Raw genomic sequence first — 18,725 nt, forward strand, 5'->3', positions numbered from 1 at the left:
CTTGTGAAGTTATAGTACTACCAGGTTTTGGCAAGCTTTTTCCGTAAAGGGGTACTGAATAATTTTAGGGTATGATATCTGTTTCAATTGATCAACTTTGCTCTCCTGAAGTGAAGGCAGCCATAAACAATAATTAGGGTGACTATGTTCCTATACAACTTTACTTACCAAAACAGCTGGAGAGTTTATTTGGCTCATAGGCTATAGTTTACTGACTCCTGATAAAGTAGGAAAAAATGTAGATTTGATGTTAAACTTAAATTCCAAAAAAAAAAAATTAAAATGAAAAAAAATAATAATAAATTCCAGTCCAGACTATACCACATTTTACCTCTAGGATAATGGGGAAGGTACTTAACATATCTAAGCATCACTTTACTCATTTGTAAAAATACAATTTGAATAAATGCGAGTATCTTGCAGAGTTCTTGTGAGAATATCATAATAAAGCAGAACCTATAAGTAAAAAGGCATCCCTTAAAAAAATTTAAGACTTAATTTTTATAACAGTTTTAAATTAACAGAAAAATTGATGTATAGAGGTTTCCCATGTACCCCAACCCCCACACATGCATAACCTCTCGAATTACCAACATCCTTTGCCAGATGGTACATTTGTTACAACTGATGAACCTACATTGACACATCATAATCATCCAAACTCCATAGCTTCCATTAAGGATCACTCTTGCTGCAATACATTCTGTGAGTTCGGACAAATGTGGAAATGGCAATTTACTCCAGTATTCTTGCCTGGAGAATCCCATGGACAGAGGAGCCTGGTAGGCTACAGTCCATGGGGTCACAAAGAGTCGGACACGACTAAGTGACTAACATACACACACATTCATCATTATAATATATAGAGTATTTTCAGTGTCCTAAAAATCCTCTGTGCGCTACTTATTCATGGCCTTCTCCCAACCCCTGGCTATCACTGATCTTTTTCTCTCCATAGTTTTGCCTTTTCCAAAATGTCATATCAATGGAATCACATATTGTTTAGCCTGTTGAGATTGGCTTCTTTCAATTAATAATACGCATTTAAATTCTTTCATGTCTTTGAATGGCTCATTTCTTTTTAGTGCCAAATAATATTCTGTTGTCTCAGGTTTATCATTCACCTCCTACATTTTGGTACTTGGAGGACATCTTACTTGCTTCAGAGAGTTGGCAGTTATGAATAAAGCTGCTATAAACATCTGTGTGCAGGTTTTTGTGTGTATATAAGATTTCATCTCCTTTGGGTAAATATCAAAGAGCACAACAATTGCTGGGTCATACGATAAAATATGTTTAGTTTTCAAAGAAACCATCAAACTATCTTCCACAGGGACTACACCATTTTGCATTCCCACCAGCAATTAATGACAGTTTTTGTTACTCTACTTCCTTGACAAAATTTGGTGCTGTCAGTGTTCTGGACTTTGGCCATACTAATACATATGTAGTGGCATTGCACTGTTATTTTAATTTGTATTTTAAAACTGGTGACATAGGATGTGGAGCATCTTCTCAAATGCTTATCTGCCATCTCCACATCTTCTTTGATGAAGTATCTATTAAGATCTTTGGCCTATTTTTTAATCAGGTTATTTGTTTTCTTAGTTTTGATTTTTAAGAGTTCTCTGTCTTCTTTTCAGATATTTCATAAATATTTTCCTGTCTGTAGATTGTTTTCTTATTCTTTTGAAATTGTCTTTCATAGAAGTTTTTAATTTAAATGAATTCTCACTTATTAATGATTTAATGGGATGTGTCTTTGGTGGTATAGCTTAACAGTCATTGCCATACTTGAGATTGTGTAGATGTTCTTCAATGTGATCTCCTAGAAGTTTTATAGTTTCACATTTTACACTTAAGGCTATGATTCATTTTGGATTATTTGCTTGCAAAGGGTATAAAGTTGAAATTATTTTTTTTCATGTAGATGTCCAGTTGTTCTAACACCATTTGTTTAGACTATCTTTGTTCCATTTTATTGCCTTTTTTCCTTTGTCAAAAATCAGTTGATTACATTTATGTTTGTGTATTTCTGGGCTCTCTTTTCTAGTCCCTTGATCTGTTTGTTTATTCTTTCACCAATATCACATTGTGTTGATTATGACAGCTCTGTAAGAAGTCTTGAAATTTGGTAGTGTCAGTCCTCTAACTTTGTTCTTCTTCAATACCATTTTGGCTACTTTTGATCTTTGCCTCTCCACATAAACTTTAGCATCAGTTTGTTAACATCCACAAAATAACTGGGGTTTTGCTTGAGATTGTTGTTGCTCAGTCGCTAAGTCGTGTCCAACTCTGTGACTCTATAGACCGTGGCACAACAGGCTCCTCTGTCCTCCACTATCTCCCGAAATTTGCTCAAATTCATGTCCATTGAGTTGGTGGTTCTCTCTCTCTCTATATATATATGTGTGTGTGTGTGTGTGTGCGTGTGTGTGTGTATACATACATGAACATGGAATTGTAAAATCAAGTTGGGAAGAGCTAACATGGCAATGGCACCCCACTCCAGTACTCTTGCCTGGAAAATCCCATGGACAGAGGAGCCTGGTAGGCTGCAGTCTATGGGGTCGCAAAGAGTTGGACACGACTGAGCGACTTCACTTTCTCTTTTCACTTTCATGCATTGGAGAAGGAAATGGCAATCCACTCTAGTGTTCTTGCCTGGAGAGTCCCAGGGATGGGGGAGCCTGGTGAGCTGCTGTCTGTGGGGTCGCACAGAGTCGGACACGACTGAAGTGACTTAGCAGCAGCAGCAACATGTTATTAATATTCTGTCTTCTATCCATGAATGTGGAATCTCTCTCCATTTATGTAGTTCTTTGATTTTGTTATCAAAGCTTCATAATTTTTCCCATATAGATCTTGTATATTGCATTAAATTTATGCCCAGGTATTTTATTTATTTTTTATGCTAATGTAAATGATACTGTGTTTTTAATTTCAAATTCTGCTCCATTCATTACTGGTATATAGGAAGGTGATTGACTCTTTAACCTTGCATCCTGCAGTCTTTCTATAATAACTTATTAGCACCAGAATATTTTTTATTCATTCTTGACAGTTTTGTTTCATCTTTCCCAGATATCTTTTATTTCCTCGTCTTATTGCAATAGCTAGGGCTTCCTGTAAGATGTTGAAGGAATGGTGAAAGGGGATATTATTTCCTTGTTCCTGGTAATAAAGTTACTAGTGTCTCACAATGAAATATGATGTTAGCTGTAGACTTTTTGGTAGATATTTTCTATCAGGTTGAGAAACTTCTCTATTTCTAGTTTACTGGGAGGGTTTTTTATCACAAGTGAGAATCCCAGGGATAGGGGAGCCTGGTTGGCTGCCGTCTATGGGGTCGCACAGAGTCGGACACGACTGAAGCGACTTAGCAGCAGCAGCAGGTGTTCGGTTTTGCAAATGCTCTTTCTGCATCTATTAATATGATCATGACATTTGTCTTTTTGGTCCTGCTGATGTGAAGAATTACTTAATTGACTTTCAAACATTGAACCAGCCTTACATACCTATGATAAATGCCACCTGATTGTGATGTATAATTCTCTTCACGCATTGTTGTGTTTGATTCATTAACATTTCATTGAGAATTTTTGTTAGTGTACTTTTATATGTAGGAGCCATGGTTATTATTGTCAAATAAACGCTGCTTGGTGGCTCCAATGGTAAAGAACCTGTGCCACGCAGGAAGCCTGGGTTCGATCCCTGGGTCGGAAAGATCCCCTGGAGAAGGGAATGGCAACCCACTCCAGTATTCTTGCCTGGAGAATCCCATGGACAGAGTAGCTTGGAGGGCTACGGTCCAAGGGGTTGCAAAGAGTCTGACAGGACTGAACGATTAACTCATGCACACAAACTCTGCAACAGAATAATTTCTTTGTCCATTTATTTTCTTTCTATAATTTTATCCTTCATTATAAGAACTATTATCAATAACTAGCTTGAAAGATTAGAAGTAACTAGGGAAAATTTTCCGGTTTCACTTATGGCTGAACAAGTTTAGCACATGGTTTTCTTAAGCCTCATGAGAGAGTAGCTTTTGATGCTAATTGATGAACCACCATAAGGATCAGTATTATTTTTATGTTTTTTTCTCCTTTTGTGATATCTTTGTATACAAATTTTCAATCAACCTACTTCAGTTTAATGGACCAAAAATTTCTCAATCAAATGGTTTATAAATTATAAGTTGAGAGTGAAATTCAAAAGCAAAAAAAAATGTAGTTCTATGCTAAGTATTGTAACAGTAAAGGAAAGAAAATGACCTTCAAAACTCTTCCAGTGAAATTCTGCTCAATAAGTAGCAGTGGTCTGGACTGTAGATTGATATCAAACTCCCAAGTCACAATTTGCTTCACTTCCAACATACTGAGATAGTCAACATGACATGCACAACAGCATAATTGAGTCCTTGGCAGTGCCCAGGCGTTATTTCTGATCTCCACTCTGCAGCTTTGTGAAGTCATAACAGAGAAGAAGGGAATGGATGTGGGCTACATCAGCTTAGGGATGCCATCAGATCTAGGATCCCTTCAGCTGTTATCTGTTATGAGATCTAATTATCTATAAGGTCTATCTGTCTATCACATTACTGGTGACATACCACTTGGCACGTATTTTGTAGCTTTATCTTTTCATTACAGATTACTTATCAATTAAAAGTTAATCATCAGTAACATATACTACTAAACAATTATGACAGCCAAAAAAAGGTGATTGGTTTGATACAAAGCAACCTCATTAAGTCTTTCTTGTATATTTGGTTCAGGATACATTCCATGATTTAGCCAAAGATTAAATTATCAGGTATAACTGAGGCAGAGAGAATAGACTACAGGCCAACTGTTAAAATATATTTTTACTAGTTGTTTTTAAAAATAAGGGGTTGAAGGGGTGGCAGGTAGTGTATGATAAATATTCATTTCCCAGTTTTTTGGTCCTAATTTCCTTACATTCTTCTCTGTCTGATAGAATTACTTTATTTAGCTTACAGGGTAGTTTTCAAATGAATTTTCTTTTTGTTTTTATTTTCTCCAAGATCATTATAAAGCTGTATGAATTACACTAAAAATCCAATATTAGAGAGCTGATGAATAAAATTATTCACAAACTTAATTTTAGCAATACATATTCATAAACTCTTTGTGTAAAGGTTTGGTAATGGTCAAGATTTGGGGAAAATTCCTATCTTACCCCTTCTTGAAGCTAGCATTAGTCATACTTCAGTGATCAAATACAGTATTCCTTCTGAAGGCTTGCCTGGTTTCATAGAAACAATATGGGCTTAGGGTCACAGAGCCCTTAATTTGAACATGCTTATAGCTGGTGACTTCAGACAAATCATTTAACTTTAATTTGTAATTGCTTCATGTGGAATAAAATGGGCATGATTTGAAATGGGGGGTTATCACAAACATTAAATGAGATGAAAAATGCCTTTTTCATAATAGATGTTCAACAACTATGAATTCCTTCTCTCCTTCCCCCATCCATTTGTGTTCCATGGGTTAAGGAATCTTTCTCTGTATTGCATTTTAGTAGAGCTTCTGCAGTTCTGAATCCAAAATCACCTTCCCAGCCAGACCCTGTGTTTTCTCACCTTTTCTTTTTAACTTTCTGTAAGTTGATATGTGAAGTGGGACACAAGGGGTTGAAAAGCTGTTACTGTGTGCTAAAATCTTAATTGGAGCGTATCCTGTTAGCTTTGCTTTGTTGTATTTGTTGTAATGGTTACTGACTTTTTTTGTTTAAAATTTTTTGCTCCCTGAGGATATCTTTACATATGGGTTTTTGAAGAGTGAGATATTGTTTTTCCATTAGATGTATTTAAAAGTAGCTCATTAGCAGTAAAGGTGACTTTGAAGCTTATGGTTTGAATTTGTTTGTTTTTGTAGGATCCAAAACCAAGGAAGGGGTAGTTCATGGTGTGACAACAGGTAAGCTTTGTGGAACTTATATTCAAGGATGATATTGAAAATATCTAGTAAGCAGGATAGCCCAGCACATATCGTTCAGAATGTAAATATAAATAACCACTCTGCCCATAGAGGAGCATTCTAGAAAACATCAGCTTTGTTTAATCTTGATTCTTTATTAAATATTAAATATTTTAAGTATGTTAAGTATTTGTTATAAATAAGTAAAAGTGTTTGTAATTGTCAAGAATGATGACTGAATTGACTAGTTTCATTGTTTAACTTATAGTAGTATAACATTTGAGTATTCTGGTCAACTTAATGTTCTGGCAAATGATAGTGGAATATCATAAAAGGACTGCCATTTTTAAAGAGTTGAATGAAAATTTTCTATAGAGTACAATGAAATATTCTGACACTAAAATATACAAATTATAATACTTCCTTGATTCAGAAGACATTTTAGGAAATACCCTTGGGATAATCAGTGAATTATTTATTGTATTTATCTCTGTTTGGCCTAATTTCACCCAAATTTTGAAATTAGGTCTGTAACAAGATTACAATAAGTGAATAGCAAAAATGATGAAAATTATGGTGGTGATGATGAGGAAGAGCAGGAGGATAATGATAGAAATAGAAAAATCACAATTTAGCAACTTTAATATATGGACTTGCTGTGATTGAGTTTTATGTTTTATGTACTCCAAGCTTTCTGACAGGCATGATAAAATAAGATATAATCATACAATCAGATATAAAATATAACTCATATGATGAGAAAACAGTAAATATGGCAGGGCCTCAGCAAAATAACATGCTTCTATTGCTAAGTTATAAAATAGATTTTGAGAAAATCAAATGGGAATATTAATACAATGTTTTGGTTAAGGCCACAAACACTGAAGCCGGAAGTCTTTAGTCCAAATTTCTGCTTACCCCTTACTAGCTGTGTGACTATTCTGCAAGATTCATTACCTTTCTGTGATTCAGTTTCCTCATCTATAAAAGAATTCAGTGAATGAGAATATATATAAATACCTAGAATACTAAAGGCAAATGGTATGTATTACCTAGGTTTTACTATCATTTTGTAGTGAAATCTACCTTGAGCTACATTTTGGTAGCTAGTGGAGAAAGATATTTATATGACTTTTATATATACCTTTATACATACTATATAGTCCATGGAATTCTCCAGGCCAGAATACTGGAGTGGGTGGCTTTTCCCTTCTCTGGGGATCTTCCCAACCTAGGGATCAAAGCCAGGTCTCCCGCACTGCAGGCCGATTCTTTACCAGCTGAGCCACAAGGGAAATCCAAGAATACTGGAGTGGGTAGCCTATCCCTTCTCCAGCAGATCTTCCTGCCCCAGGAATCAAACCAGAGTATTCTACATTGCAGGCAGATTCTTTACCAACTGAGCTCTCAGGGAAGCCCTTTTATACATACTTTTGACTAAAAAAGTTAGAGTATAAAATCAAAACAGGGAGTTCTGTGGTGGCCTTGTGGTGAGGATTATGGGTTTTCACTGCCGTATCCTGGGTTCAACCCCCTGTTCAGGGAACTAAGATCCCGTAAGCCACATAGTGCAGCTGAAAGTAAATAAATAAAAAACAACCCTTTGAAACTAATTCTTCTAGAAGCTAAGTTAAAGTGCGCAACATACATTTGCTCTGTTGGATTCAGTATATATAAACTGCCCTGTAGGGACCTTCTATAAATGGCATGTTATAAAGTATGACTTTTGTAAAAACTAGTTATCAGACAGTTGTAGACTATGCTATATGAAGATAATCTACTTGGATTAACAGCTTTTCATTGTAATAACTGAAGGAGAATCCATATGGATGAAAAAGAGGATAAGCATATTGCAAAGTTTAGAGCCTGTGGTAAAAATTAGAGAATAAACTAATACTACCATCCAATGGAGGCTATGCAGATGGGCTGCAAGGATAACTATTGACAAAGTCAGAATTTTCGAGTTTTTTTTAGAATGATAGAATGTAAACATGAGTTTTTGAGGTGTTTGTGTGCATGCATGCGTACACACTTGGCCTGGTACAAGTGACTGAAGTTTTGTACTATAAGACAATATTTTGCAAATTGTTTCTGAAAAACAGTAGCCTGCCAGCTAATGTTTCCATGGTTTTAAAGTGTTTGGAAACTTTGCATATCCTGTCTTCCTTTTAGCATATTAAAGAAACTGAGCTGTTCTATAGTAAATAAATTTACATAATTTAGTTTAACCCAGGATTTCCAAAACTCATTTGACTTTCTTTCAATAGTTGAAAAAAGTGAAAGTCATTCAGTAGTGTCCCACTCTTGTGATCCCCATGGACTACACAGCCCATGGAATTCTCCAGGGCTGAATACTGGAGTGGGTAGCTGTTTCCTTCTCCAGGGGCTCTTCCCAACCCAGGGATCAAACCCAGGTCTCCCGCATTGCAGGCGGATTCTTTACCAGCTGAGCCACAAGGGAAGCCTTTTCGATAGTTACTAGAGTTCAATTCAGTGAGTGTTCCCCAGAACACTATGGAAAATCCTTCTAAGCAGGGAGACCATGATGATTTTGGTATGGGCAGTATTTACACCATTGCACCAGTGACGTAAAATGTATTTACATCATTGCACCAAAGACTTCCCTGGTGGCTCAGATGGTAAAGAATCTGCCTGCAATATGGGAGACCTGGGTTCGATCCCTGGGTTGGAAAGCTCCCCTGGAAGAGGGCATGGCAACCCACTCCAGTATTCTTGCCTGGAGAATCCCCATGGACAGAAAAGCCTGTCCCTGCAGGTTGCAAAGAGGCAGACATGACTGAAGTGACTTAGCACAGCACCAGTCAATCACCCTGGCAGTAGTAAAATATCAAAAATGTAGTTATAAGTAATCTGGCCATGAAAATTGCAGTAGGATAAACCAGTTGCAATAAGGGCCATCCCTCTCTCATATCAGATAAATTAATTTGTTGAGTAAAGTTATTTCATGTAAAATTCTAAATTCATATTATAAGGGAAAATAGATGTTTAAGGTAATAACCTCAGTAGTTAATCAGAGAGAGAATTGGTTGCTTTTTATATATGACCTAAAATGTTTATCATGGTACATAATAAATACTAAATAATTGTTATTAATTTTGTTATTACTTTTAAAGCAGGGAATTGAGAAACTGTTATAAAGTGCATAACATTATCAGCTAATGTTAGAAGAAAAATTTCCACAAGATTCATTTCATTAACTATTTTGTAGAAATACAGACTTCAGTAAACTTAGGCTGGGCGTTTTCTACCTACAACATCCAGGGAAAATTAATCCTCCCAGTTAGATAATCTGAAGATAAAATCCAGAAAACTCTACGTTAATCCCTGGCTTTTTGATCTCAGGACATTATTATTTCAGTTGTCAGTACATCACATTATAGGAAAATATGAGAGTGCACTTAATCTGGGCTTATTGAATGACATGCCTTTGAAGGTATTAAAAAAAATGATTTGATATAAGCTGACTCATTCTCATTTTTTCCCTTATTAAAGTATGATATAAAGAAATTCCTATTGTTGGAGATCTTCTGCAGGCTTTGATTCTTACACACAGAAATTTGTTATACAGTAATGAACACAGTTAATTTTCAACATGTTACATTTTAAATTTCCCTGTTAAACTGCTTTAAAATATACATTTCTTGTCCTCATATCTGTAATTTGTATACTAATTCAAAACTAGATCTTAATTTTGTAATTTTTTTTAATGTTATAGGTTAGATTTACTGTTTATTCTAAAAGTTGGTGCCACATTTCCTTTGTGGAATTTTATTGTTAGAGTCAACAATTGTTGAAATTAATGTATAAATTAGACATATACACAAAATTTCTTTTAATGTACTCAAAATTATTTAATGAGTATTACAATGAAATAATATAAAGACAATATGATCTCTGATTTTGATCAACTCAAAATATACTAGTGGAGATGGATAGACATACTGGGAAATCAATAATTATGGTGCAAATAAAAAGTTCAGTAGTAAAGATATACTTAAAATTTTATGAGCACACAGGAGGAGGAAGAAGGACAGTTGTTGGGAAAAGAGGTTATTAACATGGAATTTAACTTTTGAGATGGGTTTTAACAAAGGGGTTTAAGGTCAGTAAATTATCTGCTAGGTAAATCAGTTCCTACAGAAATCTTAAAATGTGTCTATCAGGGACTTCCCTTGTGGTACAGTGGTCAAAATTAAATGCTTCCAATGCAGGGACCTGGGTTCGACCCCTGGTTGGGAAAGATCCCACATGCTGCATGGCACAGCCAAAAAATAAAAATAAATTAAGAAAGTAAAAGGTTCACCACTGCTACATGTAAATTCTGCCATTTTGTAATGTAAATAATTTACTTATTCTTACAGTGGTAAAATCTAATAAATTATAATAAACTACAAAGTGCATTTTACTGTGCAGTTTATGTGCATTAAAAAAGTATGTATATAAATCTAGAATTATAAAAATAAAGTTTCATGGCTGGCAGAAGAAAAATTATGAATCTCTAAAAAGATCAAAATTTATTTTTGTCTTTGAGATTTTATAACAAGAAATGTTCGTTTTCAAGTAAAATTTTCTACTTGTGTTCTTAGAAAAGAAAAAAAAAGAGAACTTGAAGCCCATAATTCACTATTTTTAAAGCATCAACATTCTGGAAATGTTTAAAAACATGAGATTTCCAGTACAGTTTTTCACTGGCATTTAAATTGAACTTTGCATTGAGTATAGCCATGACTAGTTGGTAAGCATCCACCACATCCCCAAAAGTAGCAAAAGGCAAAGAGCAAGCAATACCTGCTGTGAACTCTTGGTGCTTTTAGACTCTTGGGGCCACTTTCATTTCCCCCTATTGTCTACACTGAGGAGTGAGACTCGTTTTCCTTTTTTCCTTATGTACCTCCTCAACTTCCATGTCCCTACATACCCAATTGTGTTCAAAACCCAATTGTTCTGACCACACTATTACTGTTTAGTCGTGTCAGAGTCTGCAGTGCTTTGAATAGTAGCCCATCAGGCTCCACTGTCCATGGGATTCTCCAAGCAAGAATACTGGAATGGGTTGTCATTTCCTTCTCCAGGGAAATCTTCCTGACCCAGGGACTGGCCCCTCCCAACTGGTGAAATGAAATCTGTACAATAATCAGGTGACTAGCACATAACACTTAACAGCTCACATAGTACAACTCATTGAATTCCTCAGAAAAGAAGACAAACATTACATATAGATAAGAATGCAAGACCCAGGCTTTATGAGTGTAAGTGTTATAAGGTTTTAGTTCAGTTTAGTTGCTCAGCTGTGTCTGATTGTTTGCGACCCCATAGACTGCAGTATGCCAGGCTTCCCTGTGCATCACCAACTCCCGGAGCTTGCTCAAACTCATGTCAATTGAGTTGGTGATGCCATCCAACCATTCTCATCCTCTGTCATCCCCTTCTCCTGCCTTTGATCTTTCCCCAGCATCAGGGTCTTTTCCAATGAGTCAGTTCTTTGCATCAGATGGCCAAATTATTGGAGCTTCAGCATCAGTCCTTCCAATGAATATTCATGACTGATTTCCTTCAGGATTGACTGGTTTGATCTCCTTGCTGTCCAAGGGACTCTCAAGAGTCTTCTCCAATACCATAGTTCAAAAACATGAATTCTTTATAGTCCACCTCTCACATCCATACATGACTGGAAAAAGGTTTGGGTGGGGAGTTGTCTTGTTTCCCTTGACCTTGAAATTGTTAAAAGTGTAGAACCTCATCTTTTACTTCTTTTTCATAAAACTCTTAATTAATTGAAACAAACTTTTATTTTATTGAAGCTTTGTTTATTTGATATTTGTATGGAGTTAATATAGAAAGATTAATTCAACAGTTATATATAGTCTTGGATAATTTTTTATATGAGATCAAATCTCTTTCTAAATCTAATCCCAAACTATTTATACCATCATCTTAAAATTTAACTTATTTTTAAAATCCTACTGAATCTCCATATTTTATTTTTAATGAAAAGAAATTAAGTGTGCTCAACAAACCATTTCATTTCATACTTTAAGTCTAGCTCTTTTGTTCCCATTAAAACGATTGAAAATAAATCTTAACACTAAAACTCATTCTGTTTCAACTATCTGTTGTTTCATAAAAGGATCAGCATAGTCATCCCTCACTCTATTGTTTTATTTCTGATGGTACCATGTGAGAGCATGTATGTGTTCTGTGACTCAGAAGGTGTGATGAAAAAAACATGCTGAGTGAGATCAAAGACTTGGCATTGAAATTGCAATAAAGAAATATTTCATGCTGAGTTTGATACAACTACACCTGCAAGCCTTGCTTTCTGTAAACTTTCTTTCATAAAATGTAAATCAGAGTGAAATTGCTTATAGCCCTAAATTTGTGATCATTAGGCTTGAAACACCTTTAAATATCTGCATGATTGCATAGACTGTCTTGGCAAAGAATCTGTTGTTTGGCTAAGCCACGCTCACTTAGCAATCTCAGTAACTTTTTCTTCTCCTGACTCACCAGTTATCTATGTGTGTGAATATAGGTCTTTGGAAGTTGATAGTTAGTGGAAGTGAAATTATTCCTAGTGGCTGCTGGCCCACCATCCCTTAATCTGTCATTGTTTTTGATTCATCCCAGTGGCTGAGAAGACCAAAGAGCAAGTGACAAACGTTGGCGAGGCAGTGGTGACAGGGGTGACTGCAGTAGCACAGAAGACAGTAGAAGGAGCAGGGAGCATTGCAGCTGCCACTGGCTTTGGCAAAAAGGATCATATGGGCAAGGTAGGACTGTGTACATCTTGTTACATTTCTAAGCTTGTGGATCACCATGAATTTTTAGCAAGGCACAGAGGCAAGAATAAGATGCTTACTTGCGGGAGAGCTGACTGAGCTTCCCTTGTTAAAAAAAAAGTACTACCTTTATATGTATTCTTTTTGGAGATATTCACCCAGATAAATGCTGTGGAAATTGCACAATAATTGTGATTTTTTTTTTTCTGGAAAAAAAAAAGTTAATGAAATGAACAGTGTAACAAATGTCTAAAAGAACCGTGACATTTCAGAAAGAATGGGTGCTTTTATGTTGGCTGTGAATCTTGGAATTTTTCTTTGTTGGAGTATAGCAAATGCTTTGTGCCCAATCTCTAAATGTTCAAAATGAAAATCTTTTACTTAATGTCTTTATAGTGACATCATCTCTCATTAAATGGCATATTTGTGTATTATATAACAATTCATTGCCAAATATATGTTTGTGGAAACTGAAGGGCTTAAACTACGATCATGGTTTTGGGGTGATTTTAAAATTCTCAGAATTTTCACTTTTCCTTTCTTGACAAATATGAGATTCTAGGAAAATTGTTCAAGAGTTAGGACTTTGATTTTAAACAAATAAGCAACAGAAAATGAGGTATCAACTGGAAGATGAACATTTTACAAAATTCATGACCATAAGCAGATGCTTTTTTTTTTTAATTGAAGTATAGTTGATTTATAATGTTGTGCCAATCTCTGCTGTACAACAGAGTGACTCAGTTATGGTCATATACATATTCTTTTTTATATATTTTTCCATTATGGTTTATTCCAGGTGATTGGATATAGTTCCCTGTACCACAGTAGGTGGTTATTGTTATCCATTCTAAATGTAATGGCTTGCATCTACCAACTTCCAACTCCCAGTCCATCTTTCTCTCTCCTCTCCATCTTGGCCACCACAAGTCTGATCCTATGTCTGAGAGTCTATTTCTGTTTTGCAGATAGGTTCATTCGCATCATACTTTAGATTTCACATATAAATGGTATCATGTGTTTATTTTGCTCTTTCTGACTTCGCTTAGTATGATAATCTCTGGTTGCGTCCATGTTGCTTCAAATGCCATTATTTTGTTCTTTCTTATGGCTGAGTAGTACTCCATTGTACATATGTCACATCTTTATCTGTTCATCTGTCAATGGACATTTAGGTTGTTTTCAAGTTTTGGCTATTGTGAAAAGTGCTGTTACGAACATAGGGGTAATGGATTCTTTTGAATTATAGTTTTGTCTGGGTATATGCCCAGAACTGGGATTGCTGGATCATATGGTGATTCTATTTTTAGTTATCTGAGGAACCATCATCCTGTTTTCCATAGTGGCTTCCCAACTTATATTGCCACCAATAGTGTAGGAGAGTTCCCTTTTCTCCACACCCTCTCCAGCATTTATTGTTTATAGACATTTTAACAATGACCATTCTGACAGATGTGAGGTGGTACCTCATTGTAGTTTTGATTTGCATTTCTCTAATAATTAGCTATGCTGAACATCTTTTCATGTGCCTCCTAGCCATCTGTATGTCTTCTTTGGAGAAATGTCTATTATGGTATTCTCATTTTTTTGATTGAGTTGTTTGCTTTCTTGTTGTTGTTGAGTTGTATGAGCTGTTTGTATATTTTAGATATTAAGCTCTTGCCGGTCACATCATTAGCAGCAGAATGATTTTTGGTTTTTCCCTGCCGCAAAGGCTTCATGGCTATTCTTTGAATCCATAAAGTGTATCCTTGCCTTGACTCTTCCCACTGTCTAGAAAGCTCTTCTCCAGTGTATAAGTAACCCTGACTCACTCCCTTATCTCCTCAGGTCTTTGCTAAATAACACCTTCTCAGTGAAGCCTACCCTGATATATTTAAAATTGGAACCATTCTCCTTACCTCTGGTTCCTAATTTTTCTACTCTTTTTAAATTTTTGGCCAAAGCATTTATCACCTTTAAAAATAATAACTGGCTTAATTATTTTTATGAATATTGTTTATTTTATTTCTTCCCTTCTGAAATGTAAGCACTATGCGGACAGAAGATATTAGTTTGTTCACTGATATTTCACAGGTGTCTAGAAAACTAAGCAATATTTATTACATTAAGACATAGAACAAGGAAATAAGTGATATGCAGAGTGACTTTTATTTCTGTCTTTAATAAATATGTGTGTACTACAGCAACCATGGATATTCAACCATCCAAAAGTTATCATCAAAATGTTTTGGAATAGATATCCTGAAATGTGTAAGAAAGTATTTATTTGCTGACAAACTTCCCTGAATTGCTTCCACTCCTTGTAATCCTATATAGCAGGCCTACATGAATTGGTCATTAAAACAGTGATAAAAAGGAAGGACTGAAAATATGTGACATATTGAGATTTTGTTATAGGTAGTTATTACCTTGGTCTGCGACAATTGATTCTACTCATGGAAAATCTGAACTGGCCTTCCAGTGAAGTTCTTCATCTAATACTTAAATATGTGGTTGATGATAGTATTCCTTTGTGCAGAATCTGCTCTTCAAATAATCTTATTGCTCACGCTAATAATTATACTATTTCTGATTTCCATCTAAAATTATAATTCTATGTGTTGCTTTGTTCCATTTTCAAAACTAGGAAGGACAGAGGCAACTAACATGTTTTGTTTCCCAGATCCTTGCCAACAAAATAGAAACTGTGGATCCTCTTCCCAGAAAAATGTACATACACACCCCAAAGGGCTTAATGGGATCATGGAAACCCATCAACAGATAGAGCTCGTGATTTAGACCAATTTCCTGACTGTACAGATGAGGAAGTTTACAGAGGGGAAGTACTCAGTCCAAGGTCACATAGCCAATTGTAATAGACTGGATTCCAGCAGTGCTTTTCCATCTGCTGTTGTCACATCCCCAACCCCTTCCTCAAAATTTACCTTCCTTTTGAGTTTTCATAAATAGAATTATGGACAAGTAGACTTAACTGGAAAAATTATTTGCCTCAGAATATTAAGAAACCAGGAAAGCTTGTACTGTCCTCCTCTCACCCCCATTTAATGTGTACAATGTAAATTGCAAATAAGGCATGAAAATGTTTAATTTCTTACAAAATTAGGCTTCGTACACTTCTAAAAATATTGCTCTTTATTTTAATGTTTTAAAGCAGAAGTCTAAATAATGTGACAAAGTTAACCATTTGGAGATATTTCTCTTATGGGTACTTGTTGTGTCTTACAAATGTCCAAAAATGAAAATGAAGTCATAAACCTAAAAGTTACAGCATAGTTGTAGCAAAAAAAAAAAAAAGAAAAATTGGGATTTTAAACGGCTGATTTTCATCCCTATGCTGTCACCAGCAGGCTGAATGACATTTTGAAGATCTCCTAAGACTCTTATATAATGAGGGATCTATAATAGAAAATTTTAAAATGCCAATTTAGCAGTAGAATTCTGTTTCTGTAATAACTAATGAAAGATGCTAATGAACTTTCATTTTGGCCCCATCTATGGGATGCTAAAAATTCTAGAGTTCAAACAAAATCATTGAATTTGTTCATTATGAAATGTGAAGTAATTTCACCCTTCAGACTCTGATCAGAGTGATTCTGGTGAATGGAAATAAAGCAATTTGTTGTAGCTTTAACCACTTGTTAATGACCTCATTTTGACACACATTGTTCGTTGAAGAAATAATACTTGTTCACTGTGTGCCATAAATTTTGCTAGATATTGAGGTTAAAACTATGAGAAAACCATACACTGTTTTTTCTTCATTGTGCTTATAGTCTAGTGACAAAGATCAGTAATAATCACCTAATTACCCATAATAAGTGTATAGTTATAAACTGTGATAAATGCAATGGTGTGCCTAATGCCAAGAATATCTAACTGAATGCTTGACCCAGTTACTGTGGGTTAGGGGTAAGGCCAGATGCGCCCTTGGGGAAGTGATGTCTGAACTGAGATCCAAAAAATGACTAGCAGTTATCAGAAGTGAGAGTTAAAGGAAAAGCACTCCAGGCTAAAGCATCAGCATGAGAAAGTCTAATGTGTAGGAGGGGACCATGGCAAATCAAAGGACAGCTGGAGCCGGGGAAGATAAGGATGTAGCCCACATCTCAGCTAGCCATGGTAAAAATATTGGTCTTTATTCTAAAAATAAAGGGACCTATTCAAGTATTGGAAGCACTTAATCTGGATTTCAGGTTATAGGTTTGCATGTTGAAAAGATATCTCTGCCTGTAGAGTGGGAAACAGATTAAAGAAGGAAATAGTGAAAATCAGAACCAGTTAGTGGACTACCGTGGAAAGAGGAGATGGAAAGAGGAGATGATTGTGAATACCAAGGTGTTGGTGAGGGAAAAAGAAAGAAATGGTTTAATTCAAAGACTACACAGGAAGTAATATCAAAGCGATTCAGAGATATATTTCACAAGGCTTGGTGGAAGAGGAATGTGACCAGCAGAGCTACTGGGCGTTGCTTGTTGAAGTGGGTTAACAGCTGCGCCATTGTCTTGGTGGTTGATGCCTCCCTTGAATGTCATGATTACTGCAAAGTGACTGGCTGCACTAGTGCTCAGTCCTCATGCACTTTGAGGGTACTTGGCCCATCATTCCCTGACTGATGAAGGGACAAATCTTCCTCCCTCCCTCCCTCCTTTCTCCTTTCTTTCTTATTTCCATTTTGTTTGTTTTTCTAAACCAACAGTTCTAGTAGCTCATTTTTATTTTTCTCTATTTTCTAAATTTATGCCTTTGAGAATATTTATTCTGGTGTACTCGTCTCCTTTTGATGTTAACAGAGATGTATGATTACAGATACCTAAGTGTTTTTATGAATTTGACAATATGAATGAAGCCACCCTTGGTAATGATTTCTATGATACTAGATTAAAGGACAAATCAGCTATCATGGATTTTAAGAATTTTTAAAATCAGATATTATCAGCTTCTTTAATACATCAGCATAATCCATTTACTGATCTATATTTTTACCTGTGTACAACCAAGAGGTTGCGAGCCATACAATTCATTACTTGAGGTTCATTCACTTGATTGGCATAGTAATAATAGTCTAAATATGCATTGGCAGAAGTATTCAAGTTTTAAGTTCAAACAGCGATGTTATACAAGTAAAATTTGTAAGTTCTATTGAGAACAGATGATCCTCTTGTACCAAGAATATTATAAAAGAAAGGCACTTGAATGTTATTATGTAGTGCATGTAGGTTTACAATATACAGCCATTCACTGCAGTGTTTGCTCCATTCCATTTGCTCAATAGTGCTCTGCATGTGTTTTTTCTCAAGTAAATCCTTGATGAACAAATAAACATCTCTTTAATATTATCTGGAATGCCCTAAAAGAGTTGGATCCTCAGTGTCCTTGAAGTTTATATTTTTGTAATTTTCTGCCTATGTAGAAATTGAAAATTCTGAATAAACTAATTAAGGCCACTGCTTGACAAGTAGTACAGCTTGTTGTTCAGTCGCTTAGTCATGTCCAACTCTTTGTGATGCCATGGACTGCAGCACACCAGGCTTCCCTGTCCTTCACTATCTTCTGGAGTTTGCTCAGACTTACGTCCATTGAGTCAATGATGCCATCCAACCATCTCATCCTCTGTTGTCCCCTTCTCCTTCTGCCCTCAATCTCTCCCAGCATCAAGGCCTTTTCCAACGAGTTGGTTCTTCTCATTTGGTGGCCAAAGTATTGGAGCTTCAGCTTCAGGATCAGTCCTTCCAATGAATATTTAGGGTTAGTTTCCTTTAGGATTGACTGGTTTAATCTCCTTGCAGTCCAGGGGATTCTCAAGAGTCTTCCCCAGCACCACAATTTGGAAGTGTCAGTTCTTTGGTGCTCAGCCTTCTTTATGGCCAGGTCTCACATCCATACATGATTACTGGAAAAACCATAGCTTTGATGATATGGATATTTGTTGGCAACGTGATGTCTCTGCTTTTTAATATGTGGTCTAGGTTTGTCATAG

General features: G+C 35.8%; 1 protein-coding gene across 2 annotated transcripts in view; it reads left to right on the forward strand.

The window, feature by feature from the left end:
* SNCA (synuclein, alpha (non A4 component of amyloid precursor)) overlaps positions 1–18,725 on the forward strand; it is a 147,144-nt gene that overhangs the window by 3,802 nt on the left and 124,617 nt on the right. For both annotated transcript variants that reach the window (XM_010860149.1, XM_010860150.1), the window contains exons 3-4: positions 5,904–5,945; positions 12,594–12,736. In XM_010860149.1, coding sequence (XP_010858451.1) covers positions 5,904–5,945; positions 12,594–12,736 — 185 coding nt within the window. The remainder of the gene's footprint in view (positions 1–5,903; positions 5,946–12,593; positions 12,737–18,725) is intronic.

The sequence above is a fragment of the Bison bison genome, unplaced genomic scaffold (assembly GCF_000754665.1).
Source record: "Bison bison bison isolate TAMUID 2011002044 unplaced genomic scaffold, Bison_UMD1.0 scf7180017864464, whole genome shotgun sequence".
Classification (NCBI taxonomy): Eukaryota; Metazoa; Chordata; class Mammalia; order Artiodactyla; family Bovidae; genus Bison; species Bison bison.